Genomic DNA, 26,081 nt, shown 5'->3' with positions numbered 1-26,081 from the left:
TAAGGTGAGGAGCAGCCGGACAGCTGGACGTGAATGTGTGACAGCATCTGTTTGCTGTTAACACTGATGTTTAATGCATCTGTTTTGTGGCTGGAGACTGCTTGTGGGGGTATCTGTGCTGGCGCTGCAGATAGGGGGATGGCACCACCTTCATCTGTCCCCACAGGGAACATGGCACACAGAGAGAAAGACCGAGAGCCAGAAAGAGTGAGATTAAGACAGAGAAAGTCGGAGCAAAGAAGAGCAAACAATTTTCACGTTAATTAGCATCCCTCTCCTCCCCCGCAACACAAACAATGCGACGTCCAAAGAACTTGAGGCAAACAGGGACAAAGCTGCGAGCTCGCTGTGAACTTTAGGTCTCTGCTCGTCTGTGCTGAATCAGTGGCAGGCAGAAAACACATCAAAAAAGACTGAGCTCTGGGATTAAGAGCAAATCAGAGGGAGTAGTAGGAGGCTGGGAGGAAAGAAAATGGGGGACGGAGGAAGAAAGAGCAGGGATGGAACGAGGGAGAAAGACAGAAGGAGGGAAGCAAGGGGCAGAAGAGAGGAGGCACAGGGAACAATGGAAGAAGAAAACAGAAAGAGGGAGATGCAGAGCTAGAGATGAGAGGAGAATTGGAGGAGCAGAGCATGAGGGAAAAGGGGGAGAGAAGAAGTTGAAGAAGGGACAGAAAAATAAATGAGGCAGAGATGGAGGAGAGGAGAGAACAGAAGGAGAGTCGGAGAGAGTGAGCCAGAAATAAAAAGAAGGAAATGGAATGGTAAAGAAGAAGGAGGGAAGATGATTAAAAACGAGGAGGTGAAGAGAAAGATGGAGCGAGCAGAGAGAGGAGCTGTTCTGTTTATGAATTACTGTGGTGCCTGATTGCAGCATGAAGCAGTCGTATGTAGCACGCTTCAAATGCTGACGCGCAGATATTCAAATGCTGACGCACACGTATAAACATAGCAGCATTATGAGCAAGTAACTGCAGGGTCGGCATTTGTATGCAAAGGGAGTAAAGTGTATAACAGCACTTATAGTCCCACAGCTTTTAATACTGAATTCCACCTGAAATAATCCTCAGAGTGGAGGGAGATTTACCCGGTCGCCGCTGAAACATACGGTTACTGAACATCACTGTACTGACAATCGGCCAAAAAACAAAAACTAAAAATAAAAAAATAAAATAAGAGAATCCTTCAAATCAGCCCCATCAAATCTCTCTGCCTTTACATGGCTGCTGGATCAATAAAAACAGCAGGATTTGGAACAGGCAATTTTTTCAGAGTAGTGTGGAGCACACACAAACATCAAAATCCCACACGTCGCCTATGGAAACAGATAGATACTCAAGAGAAATACATACACATGCAGTCAAGCATGCAAGGGACACTCTTCTGTGCACAGTCTTTGGCCCCGTTAATTTTTAAAATCAATAACATATTACAGCAGTTCCTGAAGAATACAGGCCCATTGATTCATCACGTGCACACACACACACACACACACGTGCGCACACACACACGTTCAGCCCTACCAGCAACACCAGCGTGCCCATCGTTACAAAGCCGCATGTTCCTCTGTCAACAATGCCCAAAAGAAGATTTATTTTAAATTCTAGTCAAGAGCTAAAGAGATTTGTTAGGGTGGATAGTCACAGAAAAACGAAACATGCAAAGTGCTGCCTCCTCTCTAACATTGCATTGCACCATGAGTTTGAATATTTGACTCAGTGTAAGATTCATGCAGCTACAGGGATTAGCGGTTCTGTGGATAGCAGCTAGAGGCATGGTAACTTTCAGGAAAATAAAAGTAAAACTACATTAAAGATGCTCGAATAAATATTTTTAGATTAAGAACAAATGCGTGCAATGTATAAAGCTTGTCACCTGTAGTGATGGAGCTGGAAAGTTATTAACAAAGAGCGTGTTAAGGTTTTACACCACACAACTTTACTGTTTTCGTTCTATTCCGGCGCTCTCATCAGGGTCACAGCAGGCAGCTGTGTTAAGTGTAAAAGCTCTGACAAAGCCAGTGTACACTACCTGCCCAGCACCACATGGTACACAGACAAAGATAGAAACTAGCTGGTGAAGCATTTAGTCACTGAAGAAGAAAACTTTGCTCACACATTAGCCATAAAACCTTGATATTGCTTTTGCACGGTACAATACTGTGAGGTAGGCGACTGACAGGTTATGAAAGATGATGACTTACCTCGGAGCACCGAGTCGTTTTCGGGGGACTAGCGTTCAAATGATTATGATTGTAGTTATCAATTTAGAAAGCTAAAGAATGAGCTCAGTACCGAACAGTGACCTTATAGTTTCGCAACCGACAGAGACCAGAAGAGAAAGACTGAGGTTTCTGTCAAGTAAACAAACATGTGTGCTATCATCTTTGATATAAAGGATCTTTGTAGATAATCACACCTTGGAGCGGAGGGTCGGAGATTGGCAGGAAGTACACGAGTGAATGTATGAACTTTTCTGTTGTTGCAGGGTTGAATAATAAAAACCAGAAAAACATTCATTTACTGCAGCCTCCGTTATTTTTCTGTCACTTATTAAACTAAACTAAAAGTGTTATACCAGCAGGTGGTTACAGAGCTGGTGGCTGCAAACAACATGAATCACAAGTGAATTCATCTCTGACTGGAGGTTAGTTTGATCTTTAGTAGTTTGTAGTTTGATCATTTGCTCTGGTGAGATAAAAACTAGCATCTGTAATTGCTTAATAAGCGAGGATAATTTGGAAAATATTTGAGTATGTCAGTGAATAGAACCAGCTGATTCAGAGAACAGAGACTACTGATGCATTTTGGCTCAGGCCTTAGGGTTAGCTAGACTTTGCTGATAAGATCATCCCTGGGTGTTTGTTTTAAGGGAGTTTTCTTGGTTGGCAATGAAACACCACTCGGTCCCTCTGTCTTTTATGGTGAGGGTCTGTGTTCTGGATTTCTTGGCCCCAACCTCCTGGGTGTTTGCGGGCAGATTAAGCTTGGTGGTTCTGCTGCTACATGGGGCTTGGTTAACTCCCATGCACATTTCTGAGCAGCTTGATTTGTGTTCAATCTTTGTTTTGCCTGTTTCCTTTCACAGACTGCTAAGATGAATGTAATGAAACTGATAACCGAGTCTGTGCTTGTGTGTCCATGAAGGAATAAAATAAAAGAGTGGGAGCTGCACACACATGGAGGTGTGCGCTAACCAGCTCCTATAAACCAACGAGCTGCAGCGTTTCTTTATAGTGACGGTTGGTGCACAGGCACAGCGGAGAAGCTTCGGTGATCCATCACCATACTTTACACTGCAACGCGCACACATGCGTAGGAAGGCGACTGCAGCCGCTTTAACATCTGTGTGAGGAGTAAATGAATAGACAGAAAGAAAGAGGAGAGCTACTTACCTGAAGAACGTGACAAAGAACTGCACCAGATCCATGAAGTTACTGTGCTGCGAGAAGGCGATCTGTCAAAAGGGACAGGAAGGACAATAAAGTCAGAAATGTGATTTAATAAAGGAGATCTGAAAACAAGAGGTCACACATGTATGAACTATGCCTTGTGGACCATGTATGATGCTGTAATCATGTGCTGCATATTCTGTAGCGTGTATATTTTTCACAGTTCACAGGTTCCATTACTGTCCCGTGGAATTTCCCAGGGCATTTCTGTTCCTTATGGTGCCCACAAGTCTTTATTCACAACTGCTGGGATGTTCCCAGTCTGTCTGCCTGTCTGTGCTCCCGACAGCAGCCAGGCCTTTCAGCTGCCCACTGCTCATTCCTGCACACGTGGGCAGAAATATCCAGTATGTAATCATCATAAGAGCAATTGTACTAACAACATCCTGCCTTAATCAAGGTTGCCAGGGGTAACACTGTGGTGTCCTACCACATCGCCACCCCCTCCTCCTCTCAACACCTACGCCGAAAACACCCCCACAGTGTATGAGCATATGCCTGAGACAACACAACACAGCCTCTCTCTGGCCAAACAGTGGTACTGCACCTCATGCCAGCAGCAGAATTGCCCTCACAGACCTTTCACCGTGGTGACACCTTAGACCAGGACTGGGATTTGCATACAAATCCACTGGGGGGGAAAAAAAAAAAAAAAAAGGAGCATGAGAAAGCAAAAGCCAGAAAGCCAGAAAACCCAGCTGTATACACATCAGATTAGTTTGTGAATATTACAGCATACTGTATGTCTAGAAAAACACTTGATGTTTTAGAGAGTGTGCAGCTCTACAGGAACACAACACAGGGCCAAAGGCATTGGCCTGTATGTTGAGATGACAGGGGTGTGTGTGTGTGTGTGTGTGTGTTTTGTGAACAGCCCACAGTCTAATTTACTTGTATAGTCAGCACCATCTGGCTCACTAATGTGTTGCTGTTGATTACTGTTGAGCGCAGAATCCTCAGTGTGATAATTTTGCTCCAGTCTGTTGAACACTCAAGATAAGTTTAGGGTGCCAATCCACCCAGAGAAAACTTTTAAAAACACGCCAGCAGCACAGACCTCGGTAGGTAACCAACACTGAAGTGGTCTGGGGATCACATAGGATGGGATAAGGAACTAATACTGCCAAGATCCAGATGTTTGACTTTCACACAACCCTCCTCACTCATTTGAATGGGGCAGTGGGGACGGTCATCCAAATGGCCAGATGCCACACAGGCCAGTCATATATATATCTGCAATGTGTGCAACATGATGCATGTATATGACTGGTCAATCAATCTACTCAGTGCTTTAGCACTATTCATCCCTGGGGGCACAGAAAACATGGCAGTGCTGGGGTTAGGATAACAGTGAGACATGAATATAAGGTCTTTGTGTGTTCCTGGATGATTCAGGTGGATCAGGTGTTGCCTTTAGGGAGCTGATACAAGTAGGTAGAAAATCCACATCGGTTAGACTCCATGTCCTGCTCAACCATCACTCATGTTATGTTGTATTCAGTGTCAGGTTCTGTGACCTGAAGCAGAGCAACAGGTTCACCTTCAGGTGACACCCAGAGCAAAGTCCACACAAAACATCAGTAATTCATTTAACTGATATGCACTGAATGATAATGAAGAATCTTTTATATCCTGTGCTGTTTTTATTACCATTATTATCTTCTGTGGCTGCAACACAGTGAGGACAGTGCTAATGAAAGTCCTTCATCCCTGCAGCTCAGCTCATGTCTATGGTTTAGGTTTGAAAGTTAACTCAGTGTCAGTGATAATTGGCTGTGTAATTTACATGATTAGAAAAAGATAAACTCTTAAACATATCAAATAGATTCTTAAACTGTTCACATTTGTTTTCTTATGTAATAAGAAATGAAAAGACTCAGAACTTTCACCCCAGACTTTCTGCTAGCCCTAGTTTCCGAGAATCCATAGAAACTGGACAGAACACTTATTATTACATTTCTTATGACCATAAATGTAAATACAAGATAAAATAAGAGACTGTATGAAACTGAGTGGACTTTTAAAAGAAAACCCCGGAATAATCCAAAGCTGGTTCACTGTAACCTGGTATGCTTTGGCCCAATAAGCCCTCGACTCTCCAGGTGATAAGAGATTCACAACGCACTCTTCTAATGACACAAAATACAATGTTAGCTTTTTAAACACAATCACAAATAAAAAATTAACCTGCCATCACTGCATAACTCCATTATGAAAATCACAAGCTGGCAATCTCACTGAGAATTTGTGTGATAACAGTTATTGTAGTGGCTAATCTCAAATGTCAGCTGTGTACGGTGCTTTGTCACTGAGAGGTAAGCTCAGGGTGGCGGCGGGATGTGCGGGTGAAGCTCTTGTTAGATGCCCAGCAGAGGGTGACTCTTTAGGGGCTGCAAAGGATCTCGCAGCAGGGCCTGCCAGCCTGCCATCAGGCATTAAGATCGGAAATATTCCGCTTTTAATGGCTTCTGACAGTCGCTCAAATTATGGACTGGAGTCTTGAAGGAAAGTGTTGTTATCAGTGTGAGCAAGGGCTGCTCAACAGGTTCCAGATAAAAAAGGAATAGACAGAAGGACACTAAAATGCAGCTGTACAACAGAACATCCATCATCTCTACCCCCTTAGTCCTAACCAGGGTCACCTGGATCTGCTGGAGCCTATCCCAGCTCTCTCTGGGTGAAAGGCAGGGGTCCACCCTGGACAGGTCACCAGTCCATCACAGGGCCACATAGAGACAAACAACCTCACACACTCACACTCACTCCTATGGGCAATTTAGAGTCACCAATCAACCTGACATACATGTTTTTGGACTGTGGGAGGAAACCAGAGGACCTGGAGAAAACCCACACAAGCACAGGGAGAACATGCAGACTCCACACAGAAAGGCCCCTGATGGGTTTCAAACCAGGAACCTTCTTGCTGTGAGCCAACAGTGCTAACCACTCAGCCAACAACAGAACATTCCACCTTAAATTTAATAGTGGCAGAGGAAAAACTGGTGAATATTTTGCAGTAACGCACCTTCTGTTCTGGCCTAATGTTTAGCCATGCTAGTGGTGTAGCTGTACAGACAGTAACATCAGATGCTGTTTGCATTTAGTATATATTTGTATTAAACTGTAGGTATTTTCTATATTTGAATATGCTAATTTGTTTGCATTAACTTCAGTGTTTTTACTGTTACAATAATAAGTAGTCGTCTGACCCACCAATGTTGTAAACTAGCAAAACGCTGGTTTTCCGTTTCTCAGCCTCACTATGATCAGTATCAAGACACATTCATCCAGATACTACACAAGTCCAGATACAGAGAGAGGCCGAGCCAGCTCACAGCTACAGCTGCTGCTACTCCACGGCGGCGCATTTAACGCTGTTCGAATCTTTACGATCTCATGACATGTTCACTAAGGCGCGGAAGAGGAGATCACAGGTCTTTGATGTAATTAGTCTGGGATTTGCTTTTCATTACAAACATCACTAGGTTCAGATATCACCTTTGTCAGGAAAGAAAAAAGCAAAAACAAAACATAAATAAATAAAATAAGTGGGATAAACTCCTCGCTGACTAATCTCAGGGCGATTGATTTTGCTTTGATGATCTGACCAACAGTGATAAAGTCATCACATAATTAAATCCGACCACTGGACAAGACGTCATTCTGGGCGGGTCAAAGAGATCATATCAAAGCATTTCTCTGTGCACATTCATTGAAAAACTGATCCAGGGACCAGAGCTCAACTGCATTTTGGGGGTAAAATGTGGTGCTGCTGATTCTTGCAACATGACTGGGTGGTTACTGCAAAGACTGGAGTCAATGCAAATGGACAAGAACCGTTGGAAATGTCTGCACGTTGCTCTAAGGCTCCTCCCAGACGCAACCGTGAGGAGGTTTGTTGGAGGGCGAGAGGAAGACAGCGAGCTCTGTAGAGCTGCACACCAAAGCTGAGAGAGAGAGGGTTTAGCTCGTAAACAACACACTCTGAATGCAGCATGTGTTTCAACTTAACATTCCACTTTGCCCTTGCTCTTTCCAGTTTCTGTTTATGAACCGTTTTCCAACCCTTAAGATCTCTGCCTGCCAACACTGGAGGAACACCCGCCTACGATCACACACACACACACACACACACACACACAAACACTTGCATCCCAATGCCACGCTGCAGCAGACCACTGAAGGCAGCAGAAAGAAAACTGAAGGGCTGTTAAGGAAAACGGTGATTTTTAAGATGAGGAGTGGTGGCAGGAAAAGAAAGAGAAACAAGTGGAAAATGTTACCTGATGAAGGTAAAGTTCGATGACTGCAAGGCGGAAAAATGACACGCCAGCAGACGTGCGTGATTTAGTTTCAAGAACAGGGGTGATCTTCTACATTATCCCACCCAGTAAGACAGAGAGGGAGTTGGACCAGAGGAGGCTGAGAGGAGGAAGGCTCTCTCAGCTCAGCTCTCGTCGTGCTGTGGAGCTGCACCGGAGACCTCCTGAGGCTAGCTGGCAGCAGCTGGAGTTCTGAAGCTCAGAGAACTAAAAGCTTTCACAAGGGTATGGAAGATTTTTCTCCCCTTCAGGAGGAGGGCAGGGGGAAGGAGCTTGAATGGGGCAACCAGTCAAATCACTGCCAGAGCTGATCAAGCAGGCATACAGGCAGGCTTGCTGCTTGGTGTGTACAAACGGAGAGGCCCAGAGCTCCCCACACTCCAAAAAGCAGCACCGGTGCATTTGTTAACGTCTGTTGATTCTGAGTTACCTCTTCCTGTTTTGATGCTGCATAAAACCACTCACATACTAACTACGCATGTGCACGTATGATCAAATCTCTAAAAGCCCCATGTAAAATGTTTAAATCTTGATTTTTGTAAGCTACACATCTTTTCACATACAGATGCAAAGTAATGCACCAGAGTAGGCCAGAGTTAGAGCTTTTAGTTAGAACCATATATTTCTACTGCTGGAACAACAGTGTCTGTCAAATGAGTGAATGCAAATGTAATAACATAAGGCATGTAGCAGCTTAGCAAATATAAAATACATGGGTGGGCTTCAAATGAACTGGGCAGATGATCTTGTGCAACTGAAGTGCAGTATGAGGGATAACTTTCTCACGTCCCGCTTTTTGGTCAATCTGACTGTCACATTTCATTCACAAGTTTCCAGACTTCACCATCATTTCTGCTTTCCCACGCTGTCAGAGCACAAAGCCTCTCATCGACAGATCTCAAGCATCACAACTAACCTGTCAGCCTGTGTTCAACAAACACAGTGGATTCTGATCCTTAGATATCACAGCTAAACATCACACGCCACAACTGGTTATAAATATATGCATAAATATCTATTGTCTCTTTGGCAAAACGATTATTCTGGATATTAGAACAGACACGATCAGAATTTGATCCCAACAGGAGCTGTTCATGTCTCATCCTCACTAATGTAAGTGGTTAACATGCAGTAATAGAGTATATGTCAATACAGGCAAGGCAAGGCAAGTTTATTTATATAGCACAATTCATACATAGAGTATTTCAAAGTGCTTTACAGAAATAAAAGACATAAAAATACATAAGCAAGAATAAAAATAAAAAGGCATGCCACCACTTTGTCACCATATTTGCCTCTTTTGATATTGACTATCGGACCACGCTGACCCATATTTGTGGGTCCCCTACTTTCAGTTTGTCCCATCCCTAATGGACTTATAAATGTCATAATGAACCTGGAGCTTTGATTTACGCCATCTTCGTTCGGCCTTCCGGCACTCCCTTTTCTGTGCCCTGACCGAGTCATTTATTTCTCCACGGTGGCTTTTGCCTGTTCCTGATTAATTTATCCTTAACAGGAGCAATCACATCTCTGACATTTAGAACACTTGAAGTATATGAATTCAACAAATCTTCAACATGAGAGAAAGTGGTATTTTCCAACCTAATCATCTCCATAAACAGTTTCCTGGTGTTATCATTTATGTGTCTTTTCTGAACAAGTGTAGGTCCACTTGCATCTTTGGGAATTATGGACAAATCAAAAAAGACACAAAAATGATCAGACAAAGCAACATCAATCACAGTGACATTAGAAACGTTAACACCCTTAGTAATGACAAGGTCCAGAGTGTGACCTCTGGTATGGGTCGGCTCCCTAACGTGCTGGCTAAGGCCATACAAGGACGGCAGCAAGTTCTTTGGCATATCTGTCACAGGCCTTATCCATGTGAACATTGAAATCACCTGTAATAACCAAACAGTCAAACTCTGTGAAGACGACTGAAAGCATCTCAGTAAATTCATCAATAAAACTTTGACAGCATTGGGGAGGTTTGTAGAGGATAATAAAAAGTACAGAGGGAGATCATTTTTGCTCTATTTTAAAAGATACATACTCAAATGATAAGAACTCCCCAAATGACAACCTATGGGTAACCATATTATCCCTAAAAGAGGCACAGATGTCACCGCCCTTTTTGTTTTCCCGTGTTTCTGATAGAAATGTAAAATTAGGTGGGGTGGATTCAATAAGAACTGCATTTGCTGGCCTGCTATCTAACCATGTTTCTGTTAAAAACATAAAATCTAAATTGTAAGAGGAGATAAAATTATTGATTAAAAATGATTTGTTACATAGACATCTGACATTGAGCACTGCAGGTTTCAAATTAGTTTGAGTAGGACCTGAAATTATCTGTCTGCAAAAGATTTGAATTAGATTTGGACAGTCTAACTGTCACTCTTTTAGCCACTCTGCGTGTTTTGACTGGAGCTATAGCACTAGAGGAGAGTGTTCTGTACAGCATGTACTGTAGACCTGTAGGCACTGAAGCTTACTTGAATCTTAATGGGCCATGTGAAGTTGCTGACATAGACGAAGAACGTTATGTTGGGGCTGTTGCGGAAATCAAAGTTCTCGTTGGAGAAGCTCTCTTTGAACTCCTTGATGTTGCTCCGCGAGACAATAGGGATCTCCTCCCCGGTCTGGGTTCCTGCTGATTAACACAAAGAATAGAAGGAGGAGTGACAGAGAGGGGAAACAAGAGTAAAGAAAATAAAAAGATAGAAGAATGAAATAAGAGAAAAGAAAGAGGGGAAAAAAGCCAATAAGAAAAAACCATAAGTATCATGATGAAGTCATGAGAACCAAGGACAGAGAACTGACCTTTAGTTTCTGTAAATTTACTCATTTCAGTATTTATCTGCAAATGATTTTCACTATTAATTCATGTGTTGATTACTTTGCTCTAAATTCTCTCCTCTATAAAATATGAAAAAGGAAAGACAGGACTGACTAACAGTGAATTTCTAAAGAACTTTATATTAGAGTAACATAAAACTAAGAACTGCAGAGTACAATCGGCATTTTTGCTTGATGAACGAATTTTCTCTTGCCCTCTAATCATTTCAGCACCATCAGTATAATTATGGAAAATTACCGGTGAAGCTAGTGGCCCAGGTTATGTTCAGGTTGAAGTTCTTTGAGGCATTTATCAACATGTCCAAGTCCCGGTTTGGCTGAGGAGGGAGAGAACAGAGAACATACAGACATCATTGTTCCACTTTCCCATAGACACAGAGGAGAACCAGAATTCATTCAGTGAAGGCGTCTATTTATTTCTGACATTAGCTGGAGAGTTAGAAAAAGAAAAGTAAACATTTGCACCAGGTCACAGGCGTCTCTGCTGTACAGCCCAGACAGAGCAGGCATTTCCCCACCTCCCTAGCACCAGTCTCAGCTGCGTGGACTGTTACTGTCTTGCAGACTACAGCAACTTTGCCCAGCTAATGGAAGCTGAAGTATCCATGCAAATGTTTGAAGAAGAATCAGCGATGGTAATGGCATGTGCAAAAACACTGGAGTTGAGCTGTAAAGTCATTTCAGCTTTGATCAAGTCAAGGAGGTGTAAATGAAGGGCTAATTAATGTTTACTGACTGATTGAAAGGCAGCTATTGTTAATATTGGTTATGCGTTGCAATGTATTTAAAGAGCTTCAGCGGAGACTAATGGTGGAAGACGTTGTGTGATGAAAATTGAAAATATGGTAAAATGACACATGTACATCAAAGATGCTCAGTGTAAAACGGTTACAGATTTAAAGTTGTCTTTGGCTCAGCCTCTGACTCAGTGAACTATTCAAATCCAATTAACGTTTAAAAGCATTTCGAGAGGAAATCTATCAAGAAGCAAAACATAATCAAAATGTGATTCCAGTAACTTTAGCTGTCCAGAGGACCACATCTCCACATTTGTTACCATTTAGTGAAAGCCCCGTCAGGGGGAAAAATACCATCTGGGATATTTCATCAGAGGCTTGTGTTTCAGGTTCTGCTCCAGATGCTGCAGCCAGGTAAACAGCACTGTACAAGCTTTCACTGTGACGAGCGGTGCTCGCGCTAAGACGTCGCACTTCATTCTGATGTCATTAATGTGCGTCTGTGCTCATCATCATCTTTTATTTGCTGAGGTTTCAATTTATTAAGCATGTTGAATTATAATCATGTTCTATGTTACATTCATTTTGTTTTATTTCTTTTAATTATGCTTATGTTTGTGTTACAGTCTGTGATTTTTGCTGATATTTGGTATTTTTATGTGCTGTAAGATTTTTAATTATGCATTCATGTCTCCCTTGAAAATGAAAGCTCACCCTCAATGGTTCTTTGCTAATTTAATAAAGCTGACACAACACCACTAAATCGTTCCTTGTTATGCTGTTTGACAAAAACCAAGAATGAAGAGCAAAACCTGCTTCATCACCTGGTGACGACTTTTCAATCTTTAATCCTAATAAAAGCGACAGCTGCTGTGACACTGGGGCCTTCGCTGTCGGAGACATACCTCCTCAGGTGTGGCCACAAAGTTGATGGCGGTGTAGTAGCGGTCATCCTCCTGCGACAGACTGAAGGTGAACTGGTAGTCGATGAGAAGCGTGTCTGTTTGAAGTGAGCCGGAGATGTGGGAGGCCAGGGAGGGGATTACAAAAGATGAAGAACAACACCCCGGTCAGTCCAGTTTGAAAGTCACACAAGAACATGTTTTCAGACAGAGCTCGGGGCAGCAAATTATCTCCATACTTTTTCCATTTCAAAATCCTATTGACTTTCCTGGATGGACCTGAAGATTTAGGTGGTGTGTTCTGTGATGAAGGTCATGATAGACACCGGGTCACATGCCCGTCAGCATTAATTTACAGTCCCCGTCAGAGTTTACAAACTGCATACATTCATGGCAGCAGGTAAAAGAACCTCCACATCCTTTTCATAATTCACTTTCATTTGTGTTTCACTTTCTATTCTTTCCGTTTCTCCCACTTTAAAGAAAAACCTACTTGAGATCTACTTTGATTTAAGAGCCATGTAACTGTCTTGGCATTGATCTGAACGAGGAAGAAGAGCCTCACAGCACTTCCTTCACTGAAGTTGGTAATTGAAATTTCACTTACAGTAGCACGTCCCTTTGAGGGGGTTGCCTTGGTAACGATTCTCGACTTCACACCTGAGAGAGAGAGAGAGAGAGAGAGAGAAGGCGGGCGATAGATGAAATGGGGCAAAGAAGAGAGAGAGTACGGGCGGCGAACTGGGACAATGTGATGAAAACAAAGTGTGAGGAAACCCTCACATCACAGAGCTGAAAGAACGGCGACAGTGTTGACCTTGAGTCAGCTCACACACACACCAACAAACACCTTCTCCTTACAAAGACATCAGAATCATTTGTGAAACTTTATCTCAGCGTTTTAATGGGCAGCCCAAAGTAATGAAGGCCTGAGTTAAGATAAGTATTAAAACATGACTGCAAGCACTAATGAACAGCTGCTACACTCTGCAAAATAAAAGCAGGACATCTGGGTGCTGGAGTGTTTTCTTTCTATCGCAACATGTCACGTGGCCTCGGAGCTAAAACAAATCCTTGTTTCAGTGTTTTTTATAACCTCAGTAAATAACCGCATTGAAATTAGCAAACAAACCAGGAAGACGACTAAATAAACGTGTGTTACAATCTCAAAAACATTTCAAGAAATGTACATTCCTTCTTCTTGCTTCTACTAACACTACTGGCAGCTTGTAGTGCTGTCTAAGTGATGTTCACACAGTTCACAGGGTGCAGTATGCTCCAGGCCTGCTCTGACTAGTCAGTGATACTGACAGGAAAAGTGCTTGATAATTCCTGAGCCGTCAGAAACAATTATTCCCACGTAATCGCCACGAGTCAGACCTAGATTCTGCTGGTCTCAAAGGTGCCTTGAAAAGCAATAAGTTCCAGTCTTGGATGGCATCAAGATGTTAGTAGGTGGTGTCACAAATAGTGGTTTTGATGGACAAAATATACAGACCAAACCATATCTCCCAGGAAAAGTAAATATAAGGGACAAAGATATGAAAGTTACAGAGTTTTCCTGAAATTGCAGACACAGCAGAAGTGGAGAGAAAATGCGAGCGTATTAAAGAGGAGGACAGGAGGACGGCTCAGGGTCATAAAAAGAGAAACTCACAGGTGGCAGCGATCTCCTTTGATGCCCTTGGTGGTGCAGAAACACTTGCCATTGTTGGGGTTGCACATGCTGGCGTGGCCATTACACTTGCAGGCTGAGCAAAAAAAAAAAAATAATAAAAGTATTGTAAAAAAAATTGAATTGCTTCGTAAAACAATACCATACCATTTTTACTTTTAATGACTGCTATTACTCTAAATGACAAACTGCTCCAGAACATTGGATGTACTGTATTGCATAGAGGGTGACAGATTGATTCTCCAGTGCAATGTGAACATGCTCATTTTCCTTCGCAGTATATATGTAGTATAAATGTCAGCGTATGATTCTGCACAAGTTAAATAACCACAAGCTTAAGTAATAATAAATGTAATAAAACAAAAATATTTACACTGTGAATAAAGTAGAATTGATCCACCGTGAACAACATTTAGATTCCAAGACTCAGGCAGATGTTCCCAGTTCACTGCTCTACATATCTAGTCTTACTGGGTCTGACTGACAGGTTTTCTACAGCAATGATCTACTATCTTTGCTCATAAATCCAATACCAGAGCACTGTTATATTCAGAAACGACATTTATAAAGCACATGATTTCACTTTATTTTCCATTATTCATATTAATTATATGAATAAGAAATGTGCCCTCCTGTGTGAACATGTACACATTTACATTTGACACATTAGTCTAGTTAAGTGGCTTTTTTCTGTTTCACAAGGATGAGAAGGAAAACCAAGTCAGCTGCCTGCGCCTCAAACAGGAAACTGTGATATTTAAAACATCAGTAACTGCTAATGATTTCTGGCTCCTTATTAAAATGAACTGGTGATGACTTTCTTTCGTGCAAGGATCAGTCATGAAAAATAGCCTCATTTTGTTCATGATGCACGATGATGCAGAAAAAGTGGAATGCACAGAAAATAAAGCATATTGTCGATATTTAGGAGACATTATTATTATGGAGGAGCCGAGCCAAGCTCCCCCTGGTTCCCCTGTAATTTGCACCATGCCCGGGAGCTGCTGTTTTTCATCTCTACAGGCAGAGTCTCAAAGAAGACCAGATACTGCTGCCTGACCATCTCAAAAAAGGTCCAGACTAACGTACAAGGTCTGGTTCCAACCCCACCCTGAGGTGCCGGTCCTCATCCCAGGGGACAGATGTTGTGGCTGCTATCAGATGCCTATACTCTACAAGGATTGGTTAGTAGAAAAGCCAGTGTTATTACACCTGCACCTTTCGCATCCTCTGCATTACGATGCTTATCACTGGGCCTCCTGGTATAAACAGGAGGAACAATGGGGCACAGCTGGTGGTACAACACACCATGTTAGAATTTTATTGTAATTTACGTATATTTGCTGCGTTGATTATTTGTTCATCGTCTCCTTTTTGAGGTGCTGATTGGGTTCTTTTGCTTATGCTCATAAAGCCTCTCGAATTAATCCAATACAAAGAACGTCATGATTAGCTAACATGCTGTCAGTATTTCCTTGGGGCACTTGATGCACAGTCAGGAGCTTGGGAAACAGAAGCATAAGCAAGAAATGCATAACAATGACAAAATAAAGATAAGCAGAGAAACAGGGGGGGTTATTGACTTTGCTGTCACTAATGTAGAACCAAGAAAATATATATTCCAGAGGTGCATCTAGAGCTAAAAAAAAAAGAACACAAAAAATACACTGTATATGCCTGTAAGCTAAATGAAACTGTCGAAGGCAAAGATGATTGATTGACTGAAAGATTGTCTGATTGACTAGATGTCAGTATCATCTGCAAGACAGAGTAAATCTTCAGCATCCTACGGGAACACTTTCATGCACAGGCAGGAATCAGGAAAATGGCAGACATAAAACTAAACTGTAAAAAAATTGACAAGTTAAATAAAGTTGTGTGCAGAAAGACTTGACTGGCTGATTTAGGGCTGGGCACAATGACCCACGGATACTCACGCTGGCAGCTGCCTCCGTTGGTTGGATCCCCGTAGAAGCCGGATATGCAGCTCTCGCAGTGTCGTCCAGTTGTCAGGTCCTCACACTTCTCACACACACTCTCATTGACACACTGGCTGTGACCATTACACTGACAAGCTGCCAAAAAGTAAACAAAGCACATCCTTAAAAAAAAAAAAAAAAAAAAAAAAAAGGATTTGATAAACAGCCTCAGGCCAAACAATGAATGAATTTGTAAGTTAATTTGCAAGTCCAGAAAGAGATGTGCAGTCTGGAATCTGCGTGAGTCCTGAACCACTGATGCATGTGAGATCCTCAGATGAAACAGACGTTAATTTGATTTTCTTATTTCCTTCCAGTTTGTTTGTCAGGATTTATTACAAGGTGCTACCCATTGACAGAAATCACTACAGCCATTGCTGCCACTGACGCGTGTTACAGTAAAATTATAGTGACTGAGTAAAACAATGAGTGGGCAAACATTTTCAGATATATTGCTTGTTGGAGGACTAACAGGATTTGACACACTGAAATCAGTTCATTAGTTTTAAGGGGTGCTATTCAGCCCGAATAACAGGTATATAATACCTGGTGTGGGTCTAAAGGGAGCCATCTAAAATAAAAAGTATAACCTAATGGACCATGTCAGCTAAGACTTCAGACTTAAAACAATAACACAGAAAGCCTGCATCAAAAGCTGGAGCTGTGGTTTTGATAGAAGTGAGAACATGGTGTCAGGAAATGATACATTATGGAAAGTGTAAGATCCAGTATCGTCACAAAGTGGGGACTAAAAGTCTAAAATCTGCTGCCATGGGTAAAGCGCCACAAGCTACTACAACTCCCATAATGCAAGATGATTACATCCTTTCAGTAGACACTTATCGTCTGTTAAATGTTTTTTTTTTAAATGCCACAGTGATGCAGTTTGTAATGCAGGGTTTCACTGTCCTGACACTGAAGCTGAGATAACAGACACATCACTGGGTTGTGTTTTCACAAAGCTCATTAGACAGCAACTGTTTTCATTCCTCTTGACGCTCGATCTGACCTTGATGTGTAAAAACTCCCTTTAAATGTAAAAACGCTTGCAGAAAGAACATTTTTAACAATATATCAATAGTAATAAAATAATATGTTGGACTCCAAAACAAACCCAAGAGCCAAGTGGTCCCTACCTGGGCAGTGGATGAAGGACCAGTTGTATTTGGCCTCGTTGGGACACATGCTGGCATTGAGGGCTGGCTGGGGACTAGCAGGCAGACCAGGGAGGGTGGACGGGGCCGGGACTGAGGTCTGGAAGGGCCCGCGGTAGGAGCCCTCAATGCACTGCCCCTTGCCTGTGTTACTAGCGTCGGTGCACCAACCGCAGCCTGGCTGGTCCAGACACTGGCCACATGTTCTGTACCCGGAGCAGTTCTCCGCTGCACCAAAACACAGCACTGGTTATACTGGCATCGTCTGAAACGTTTTCTGTAATATATGTACAACTGCAAACAGGGCGCTCCTTCAAAAAGATAGACGGCCCTCGTCGAGTTTCTCCTGTGTGGCTAAAAGCTTCATTAAGTCAATCACACACGGGTAACAACATAATGTAGCAGTCACTGAGTGATGGATTTGATTTTGCATATTACTGAGTGTTAGTGGGGCCAGTCTTTTCAAAAGCTGAAATGAATACAAAGCTCAACAGTTAGTTTAGTCTATGCTGAGGCGGTGGCTCCTCCACTTGCTCTCCATAGATATTTACCTACAGCATATTATAACGTCAGTCCCCAACAGGTTTCTCTCCCTATGGCAGGAAGCAACAACTTGTACTTAATTGACCTGCCAGGTTAAATAAATGGAAACTGTTCTCTGCTACACTGCACAAAAACCAAGAACCAGCCAAAGACCAAGTCATTAAACTATTAAACCAGATTATTAATCCTCTTTCCCTCAACATGAGAGGCCACAATTTTTAAACAAAGGTTTGAAAGAAAAACTAATTTATTTAAAAGATTAAAGCCATTTAAAGGTGCAATGCTCCACAGAGCCACAGTTGCCTTTCAGGATCATTTTCTGATGAAGAAAGTCACGTATGTTCGAGTACACTAACCATCAACTGCAACCGGAGCATTGTGCCTTTATTTCAGTGGAGCGTCCCCTCTTTCATAAAGTGCAAGTCATGAATCTGGACTGATAGGGTGGTGGTTACACAAGTGGTACTCAGAGGTTTAAACAATATTGCTGCAACATCCGGCACAAAGTGGCTTTTTCTCCAACACATCGACAGCAACACATCAGTAATTTGTTTGGCATAAACAGAATGGAAACTGGGTAAGTGGTATAAGGAATGCACAGAGAGATTAGTGCACACAAAGTAAACATTTTTTATAAAATCAATGGGTTCTAGCCCAAGAGATGCTGATGCCAGGACTACAAGCCAAACACAAGGCTCTCACAGCGAGGTCACTGATAACTCAAATGGAAAAACTAAAAATAATCCAATAGATTCACGTTGCCACGACAGAAAGTAGGTGCATGTTGTGTTTTAATGGTCCCATTTTATACAAGTAAATATAAATTTCTTATTCATATATTACTGATAACTTTAGGCTCCATATATAAAGATGTGCCTTTTCTCTATGTTCATTTGAACTGCTATATACTGACTACATTAATTATTAAGCATACCAAATGAACCCAGTCTCTACTTCCCCTAAAATCACTTCCAAAATGCATATTTCTTTCCAAGAAACTCGTTGGAAATTATTAGAAAATCTCTGTATTTGGAATAATGGCCCCATAAAATAAAGTTTTACCAAGAGGAGATGAACAAAAGTTTTCAAGCTGCATTTTAATTTGTAACCTCAGAAACCCCAACTAACACGTGTGGGTGAGACTGAAGCCTCTGAACAGTGTCAGGCTGTCTTGATCAGTACAGACAGTGCATATGGACTGACAGACCCTCGTAGTGGTGGTGCTGGTCCTATGTAAAAAAAAAAAAGAAAAGAAAAAAAGAAAAGAAAAAAAGAAAAGGGGACCAGGGGGTGTGTGCCAGTTACTGCAGTGTCAAACTGCTGTCTGAGGCTGTGATTCTATGCTGGACTCCCATCAGGTTTGGAGTAAGGTGCTACCCCAAGTGAACAAGGTTCACAGCATCTTGGACATGAATGGGGGTGTGAGAGATTTCACTGGAGGGTTTCTGGGCACGTCCAACTGGTATGAGGCCTTGGGGTAGACCCAGAATAGGCTGGAGAGACTATATATCTCATCTAGACTAGGAATGCTTCGGTGCCCCTTAGGGAATCCAAAGAAAATGGATAGAACCTCAGAAATCCTCTCAGGTAGCTGTCATTTTGAGCGTCTCAATTTAAAAGCATTACAACACATCTCCACTCACCATGCCTTCAAGTCAAGAATCCCTAGGATGCCATACTAAACCTTCAAGTTAGGAAATGAGAAGAAGAAGAAGAAGAAGATTTCTTACGTGGACAAGTGTTCATGGTGTACCACTCCATACACTGTCCGAAGGGGAAGGAGGCTACGTAGGCGTTGGAGTCGACACACTGCCTCATGTTGCTGCACCACATGCACTCCGAGCTGCTGCTGGTGCATTCACTGCAGGTGGTTCTCATGGCACATGGTGTTCGGCACTGCTTGGCACTATGGTTGGCTGAGGGACATTTTCCAAAAGTTATGTTTTGAACACATTAGAGTTTTATCACGACAAATAGTCAATTATAAATAACTACGGGCTGAAAGTCAATATAGCGCTGTGCACCCACCAGGTCGTTCACACAGGCTGCCGTTCACCGGGTTGATGCAGGTTTGAGCTTTCAGTCCGCTAGGCGCCGGCTCCGCCAGGTACCCACAGAACCCCGCGTCGCTCGGCTCTCCGGGCAGCCACTGCAGTGTGGTGTTGGTGAAGGGTGACATGTCCTCCCAGCACCAGTATGACACATTGATTTTCCTGAGCCCCACCCATGGCGTCACTGTGGCCTTGTACTGTAAAAACACATAAATGTTTTGTTTTTTTTTTTAAACAATACGCTCTCCAACGCAGAACAGTTTTCATGACCGTACATTTCTGCTGCTGTTAGTAGAAGTGGCATTCTATCATCAGTGATTTTGACTTTTCTTCACTTTAAAAGGGGCCTTAAAAATAGGTTGAGTGTCACAACCTAAGTGCCGGTTGCTCCACAGCTGAAGAATAATGCGGCATCTGATGGGAATCTGTGTCAACAGCACATCTGATAACTACCGCATCTTTTCAGGCAGAAATCACAACTTTGCCCTGGTTGTAAGCAACAACTAAAAACATTCCATTTGTACGGACATAAATCCTACTGGATTGACTGAGTGGCAATAAAAGCAGCTTTACTTCACTTGACTTGAGCTATCCACCCCATCTCTAATCAATGGTCATACTGTTGCAGTAGCAGTAAACAAAGAGAGCTTGATCTCTCACAGACATGAGACGAGTTACTGTTCCATAGGGAATTAATTGAATTTCTTAGATTTATTGGTCCTAAACACTATAAACAGTGTCAGTCTAACATGGCAGGAACATGTGTATGTATGTGTGTATGTGTGTATGTGTGTATGTGTGTGTGTGTACTGTAGCTGTGCAGGGTTTTATTATTGGACTGGACAGTGTGAAAACAAATGCTGTTCCAGAGCTGCTGGGCTTTAATTCCTGTGTACTGTTAAGATGAAAGATTACCTGTAACTGACTATAACAGCTGAATTTAGACCAACTGGAAAAATCTACAGAAATTTATTAGTCTGGACTGAAAAAACATTTCTTAAATCCAGAATCCTGCATTACATATATCATACAGCAGCTCCAGACACTTTGCAGGATCATAGGTGGCTTAAATGTTTGCATGGGGGGGGGGTCTCATCAGTGTTTGCTGGATGATGGAGAAACCAAAGGAGGACTAGAGCTGGACACAACACTGTGTTTCATTTAAGTGCATTGTTAGCACTCTACTCTGAGTGCTTGACACATTTGGGATTATGTAATGCTCTTCAGTGAACTCAAGTGCAGCCACATAATAAAACATTTAGAGAGATTTAGTCGTGATTAGGCCAATTATGTCAAAAAAAGCAACATTTTTCCACAACAAAGACATTTGGCTATAGTGCTTATTACATATGATAGTTAGAACTACAAAAGTCCAAAAACAACCTGTTTATGTCTTATTTGTGATTTATGAGCAAAAAAACTGGTTGTTGTGCAGTTTGCTTTTCACTTGGACGTCTTTGTGTGTCTTTTGAAATGACCTTTTTATCAACAGATGAGCAGTGGTCAGGCTTTTTTTGTCTGTGATTTTTGGACCAGTGAGCATGAAACAAATCTTCCATTAACGGATTCTTTCCTCAGAGCTCAGACGTCTCTTTTTCGCTCCATTAGAGCAAATGCACAGAAATCCATCCCAGCAATCGACTAACCATCTCAAGCTGCTGTTTATTCCATCACATGCAGGTCTCATATCTACAGACTGAAGTGAAGACCTTACAGGTGTTTGCTCTCATCAGGTGAAATTTGCACATATGCAGTTGATTAATCTAGCAAATAGGCAGCAGGATAATGGATGAGGAAAATAATTATTAATTGCAACCCCAAAAAAATAGCTTCTTCACTGCTACTGTGATAACCTAATGTCTTCAAGGAGAATATTAACATTTTTCTAATCTAATAATTAAGACCCCCCCTTACCACCACGCTCATAATCTGCAGCTCCTTCAGGACAAAGTCCACCTTCTTCTGTGTGGTGAGGGAGGCCAGGACGGCGTTGTGGCTCCTGCAGGCCAGCTTGGCGTTGTCATACGAGTCCTTTGCTGTGATGAACTTCAGACAGGAGTTGCCCACCAGATGCCAGCTTTCACCGCACACATTCTCTGGAATAGACAGTAGAGATGAAGCGTTTGTCCTGTGCAGGCCGTAACAAATACATTATCTGAAGTTTAAACAGCATTTAAAGGGGAATGACTGTAGTTTCAGTTTGATTAGCCATTTATCAGCTGACGATCAGCTGCCAATTATCAAAGAAGTTATCATCAAGAAAATGACACTTTTGAAATGAAGGACAACGTCCTTTATAATATACATGAGTTTGCTAATCTGCACAGATACCTGGCAGTGAGATGCACTCCTGGTTGCGAGGTTCCCACTGACAGTTCTGGTCCACAGCGCAGCTCTTACAACTGGTTTTCTTGTTGCACACATAAGATGGGTTGTCCTTGGGGCAAGCATCATATTCCACTATGGCCCCCTTGGAAAAAACAACACAGAAAATAACAGGCCTCAACTCCTGGGATTGAAATACTAAATAATTACATTTCATATGCCACAATTAATGTTGTTTCCGAAAAATGAAATGCTATTTCATCACAAATGAATACAGTGGAATTTCATAAAGAGGATACTGGTCATTTTAGGCTTTCATTAGATTTTCATCGAAAAAGATTTAAGCGTTTGTGACACAGCATGAAAGAATCTAATTATGAAAAGGATTTATTCTTAGTGAAACTGAGCTATTAGTATAGAAAGCCAGGTTTATCAAATCATTACAGTCAGAAATGGATCTCTATTTATCAAATATCTTAGAGACAAGTGCTTGAGGAGCCAGTCTCTGTGTCTGACAGCGTCTAAATGAGCAGACTGATAAATCAGATTTAGAGATGAAAACAATGTCAGTTCTTTAATTTATCCTTATTCAAATTTTACATGGGAACTGACTCTGGAGGGAAATTAAATCACAACATTTTAGTATCTTATTGAAAATGGAACTACCTACAGGAACTCACTGTCCAAACAGTCATCATTCAAAGAACCTATTTACAAAAAGACTAGTTATATTAAGTCTGGTCTGCTTGACAAGAAATATTAAAGAGCCTGAAATCCAACTTTAAAAACCAACAATTATCTTGTGAAATAAAAAATGAATTAGCGTATTAATTAGCATATATCCTAAGAACTTTGAAGACAAAATTAGTGTAAATCTATCACAACATCAGACTGGAAGCAAGTAAAACATTATGACATTAGTTTAATGCCTAAAACAACCAAATTAGCAGCTTAGCAGGGTTAGCGTTAGCAGGGCTAGAGTTAGCAGGGTTATAATTAGCAGGGTTAGCGTTAGCAGCGTTATAATTAGCAGGTGTAGAGTTAGCAGGGTTAACGTTGGCAGGGCTAGAGTTAGCATGTTTATAATTATCAGGGTTAGCCTTAGCAGGGTTAGCGTTAGCAGGGCTAGAGTTAGCAGGGTTAGCGTTAGCAAGGTTATAATTAGCAGGGTTAGCATTAGCAGGACTAGAGTTAGCAGGGTTAGCGTTAGCAGGGTTATAATTAGCAGGGTTAGCGTTAGTAGGGCTAGTGTTAGCAGGGTTATAATTAGCAGGGTTAGCGTTAGCAGGGCTAGAGTTAGCAGGGTTACAATTAGCAGGGTTATAATTAGCAGGGTTAGCGTTAGCAGGGTTATAATTAGCAGGGTTAGCGTTAGCAGGGCTAGAGTTAGCAGGGTTAGCGTTAGCAGGGTTATAATTAGCAGGGTTAGCGTTAGCAGGGTTAGCGTTAGCAGGGCTAGAGTTAGCAGGGTTAGCGTTAGCAGGGTTATAATTAGCAGGGTTAGCGTTAGTAGGGCTAGAGTTAGCAGGGTTATAATTAGCAAGGTTATAATTAGTAGGGTTAGCGTTAGCAGGGTTATAATTATCAGGGTTAGCGTTAGCAGGATCAGCTTTCTTACTGTAGCAGAGGTGCAGTTGCTTCCCAGAGAAACACACTGGCCTGAGCACCACTGGCAGCTGTTGGTATTAGCAGTGCAGCTGTAGCAGTCTGTATACTGGTCACACCTCTCATTATCAGCATCTGCAAATTTTGGAAGAGCACAGTACATAATTACTTCCTTAAATCAGAGCGATACAGACAAACCCAAGTCTTTCACAGATACATATGAATAATATTAACAATGTGTATTATTTTGTTGTATTTTCAGGACAAAGTGGAATTAAAGATTTCTCACTCCTGAATGTTAGTTACTGAATTTATTATTCAGAATTTGACCTACAGCCCTCAAATGAAAGTGCAGAGCATTTATTTTCATTAATTTGGTTTATTTAGTTCTGTTTTGTTTCTTCCAGCTTAAGTAATTCTGATTTGACTGGATTAAGTCAACCCCCCCCCTGCACATGACGTTTCTCCTGGGGAAACTGGGGCAGGGTGGTTGCCAGACACAACAGACACAACATCCCTGGTATTTAACAGGTCTGAAAGATATTCCAGGGTGCCGTTTGCATCTGCTGGCACCTTAAAATGAAACTGGCTGTCATGGTGAAACTCAGCGATTTTGTGTCAACCTAGAACCTGAGGACCAGGACAGAATAAAGTCAAAATTGGGTCTGTCACAGATTCTCAGAGCCCGGAGAAACATCACCACATTAAATTTGTTCTTTTTGTAGGAGCCTTTCTGGAGTGGAAACGTATTCATTACCTTTTATTCTGCTGCTTATTTTGGTCCATCAATGAATTATTTAGCTTCTAAAATGTCTGGAAAGTGCCTAAAGTGACACTTTCCATGTTCTTGTTTTTGTCTAACCCACAGCTGAGAAACCACATTCACTCAAAAGCGAATGTTTGCTGTTACTGTGGCTGATAAATGACTCAGCTGATCAAAACTGTTGTTGATCATTTTCAGGTTCAGTACATAATCGCAGAATTTACAGCATCTGGACAGTTTCTGAAGATGCATGAAGTCCATGGTTTTTACATCTCAAACCTCACACTCTCTCTCACTCACTCACTCACTCACTCACACACACACACTCACACACACACACACACACACATATATATAAAGCCACGACAGTGACAGATTTTTTGCCATTTTCGCTCTTTGATGTGCAAGACCGTGTTGGCAGTCCGTGATAAACAAGCTGTTTCTGACAGTCTATGCATCTCATCTGACATGAGCGTTGTGAATACAAATGAGTTCTGCAGTCAAGGAAAACAGCAAGAACCTAAAACCGTCCCAGATTAGTTTAAACATGGCAGATCCGCAGCAATGCAGGGGTTCAGGTTGATGGCCGTGTCACCTACATGATCGGGTATTACAGGAGGCCGGGAGCGGCTGCTCGGGTCCGACAGTGTTGCTTTCCCAGGGCAGGCAGGTTCCCTGGGTGCTGTTCCAGGTGCAGTGGATCCCCGGCCAGGCCTGGCTGCAGGACACTTGGGTGGAGAAAGCCGAGCAGCTGGGCGAGGTGTACATGAGGACGTCGCTCAGCAGCAGGCTGTTGAAGCCGCCAAACACATACATCACACTGTAAGACAAAAGAGGATAGAAGATGTTAAAGAAGTAGTTCAGGAATTAAAAGGTGCCGATTTCTAACCCGTAAATTTTCCCCAGCTACGAGCCAAGAAGCTTAGTCTGAGTGGTTTTCCTCTTCTCTGGACTCCAACTCGTCACAGGAGTCTGCTAAACCCCCAACAAGAGCTACTTTGCTGTGCAGGTGGACCTGACAGACCCCTCTGCTGTGCATGTTGAGTGCGTTTGTTTGGAGGTCAGGTCCAGGGCCTTTCTGAAACACTTCTTCCCTGGCCTCAGTTCAGCTGCTGGGATTACTTTATGAGTCTGTGTGACAGTGGCAGCAGCGGATGGAAAGGGTGGATGGGTAATTTGCACCAGTCTAATCAAAAGTCCTTTTCGGTTCATAAAGGGCACCCTTCAAACAGTTTGCTCTGGGTGTCCTGCTGAGCGCACAGGGGGAGAATGTGGGAGTGTTGCAGAGGATCGCATCAGTTAGCCACTTCTTTTCTCCCTCGTTTAAAAGATGAGTCACTGCAGTGAAGCGGAGGAAAACCAAGACAGTTAAAGGACGTATTAACGAGGGTTGGTTCATCCAAATTACAGACAAAGCTTGTTTTTTTTTTATACTCAAACAGCCCAGATTTTGAGGTATTCATCTGACGTGTGATGAAAATGGAATTTCAGCTGTGGTACTTAAAAACCATTCAGGACCAAAATCTCCTTCTGGGTTATGAAACTGTTTAGACAGGAAACATTTCTTTGGTATAAGCTGTTAACAGTGAGGTCTAAAGAACCAAACCCTCTGAGAAATGTAAGTTATTTAAGAAACATAAGATATAATGCTACAGTATATGTTATGTACAGTCACATAATGTGCTGTGAGAGGGGATGAAAGGTCAATA

At 42.2% G+C, this 26,081-nt stretch overlaps 1 protein-coding gene across 1 annotated transcript in view; it reads right to left on the bottom strand.

The window, feature by feature from the left end:
• atrn (attractin) overlaps positions 1-26,081 on the bottom strand; it is a 101,694-nt gene that overhangs the window by 49,336 nt on the left and 26,277 nt on the right. The window contains exons 12-25 of the mRNA XM_026297096.1: positions 24,972-25,192; positions 23,623-23,744; positions 22,011-22,149; positions 21,594-21,775; positions 19,657-19,876; positions 19,359-19,544; positions 17,068-17,313; positions 15,890-16,027; positions 13,935-14,028; positions 12,885-12,937; positions 12,281-12,375; positions 10,877-10,955; positions 10,275-10,432; positions 3,395-3,456 (exon numbers count right to left, since the gene is read on the bottom strand). Of these exons, the coding sequence (XP_026152881.1) occupies positions 3,395-3,456; positions 10,275-10,432; positions 10,877-10,955; positions 12,281-12,375; positions 12,885-12,937; positions 13,935-14,028; positions 15,890-16,027; positions 17,068-17,313; positions 19,359-19,544; positions 19,657-19,876; positions 21,594-21,775; positions 22,011-22,149; positions 23,623-23,744; positions 24,972-25,192 (1,995 nt within the window). The remainder of the gene's footprint in view (positions 1-3,394; positions 3,457-10,274; positions 10,433-10,876; positions 10,956-12,280; positions 12,376-12,884; positions 12,938-13,934; positions 14,029-15,889; positions 16,028-17,067; positions 17,314-19,358; positions 19,545-19,656; positions 19,877-21,593; positions 21,776-22,010; positions 22,150-23,622; positions 23,745-24,971; positions 25,193-26,081) is intronic.

Source organism: Mastacembelus armatus, chromosome 22 (assembly GCF_900324485.2).
Source record: "Mastacembelus armatus chromosome 22, fMasArm1.2, whole genome shotgun sequence".
NCBI lineage: Eukaryota > Metazoa > Chordata > Actinopteri > Synbranchiformes > Mastacembelidae > Mastacembelus > Mastacembelus armatus.
The sequence above is the reverse complement of the archived record's forward strand: the minus strand, read 5'-3'. Positions and strand labels throughout refer to the sequence as shown.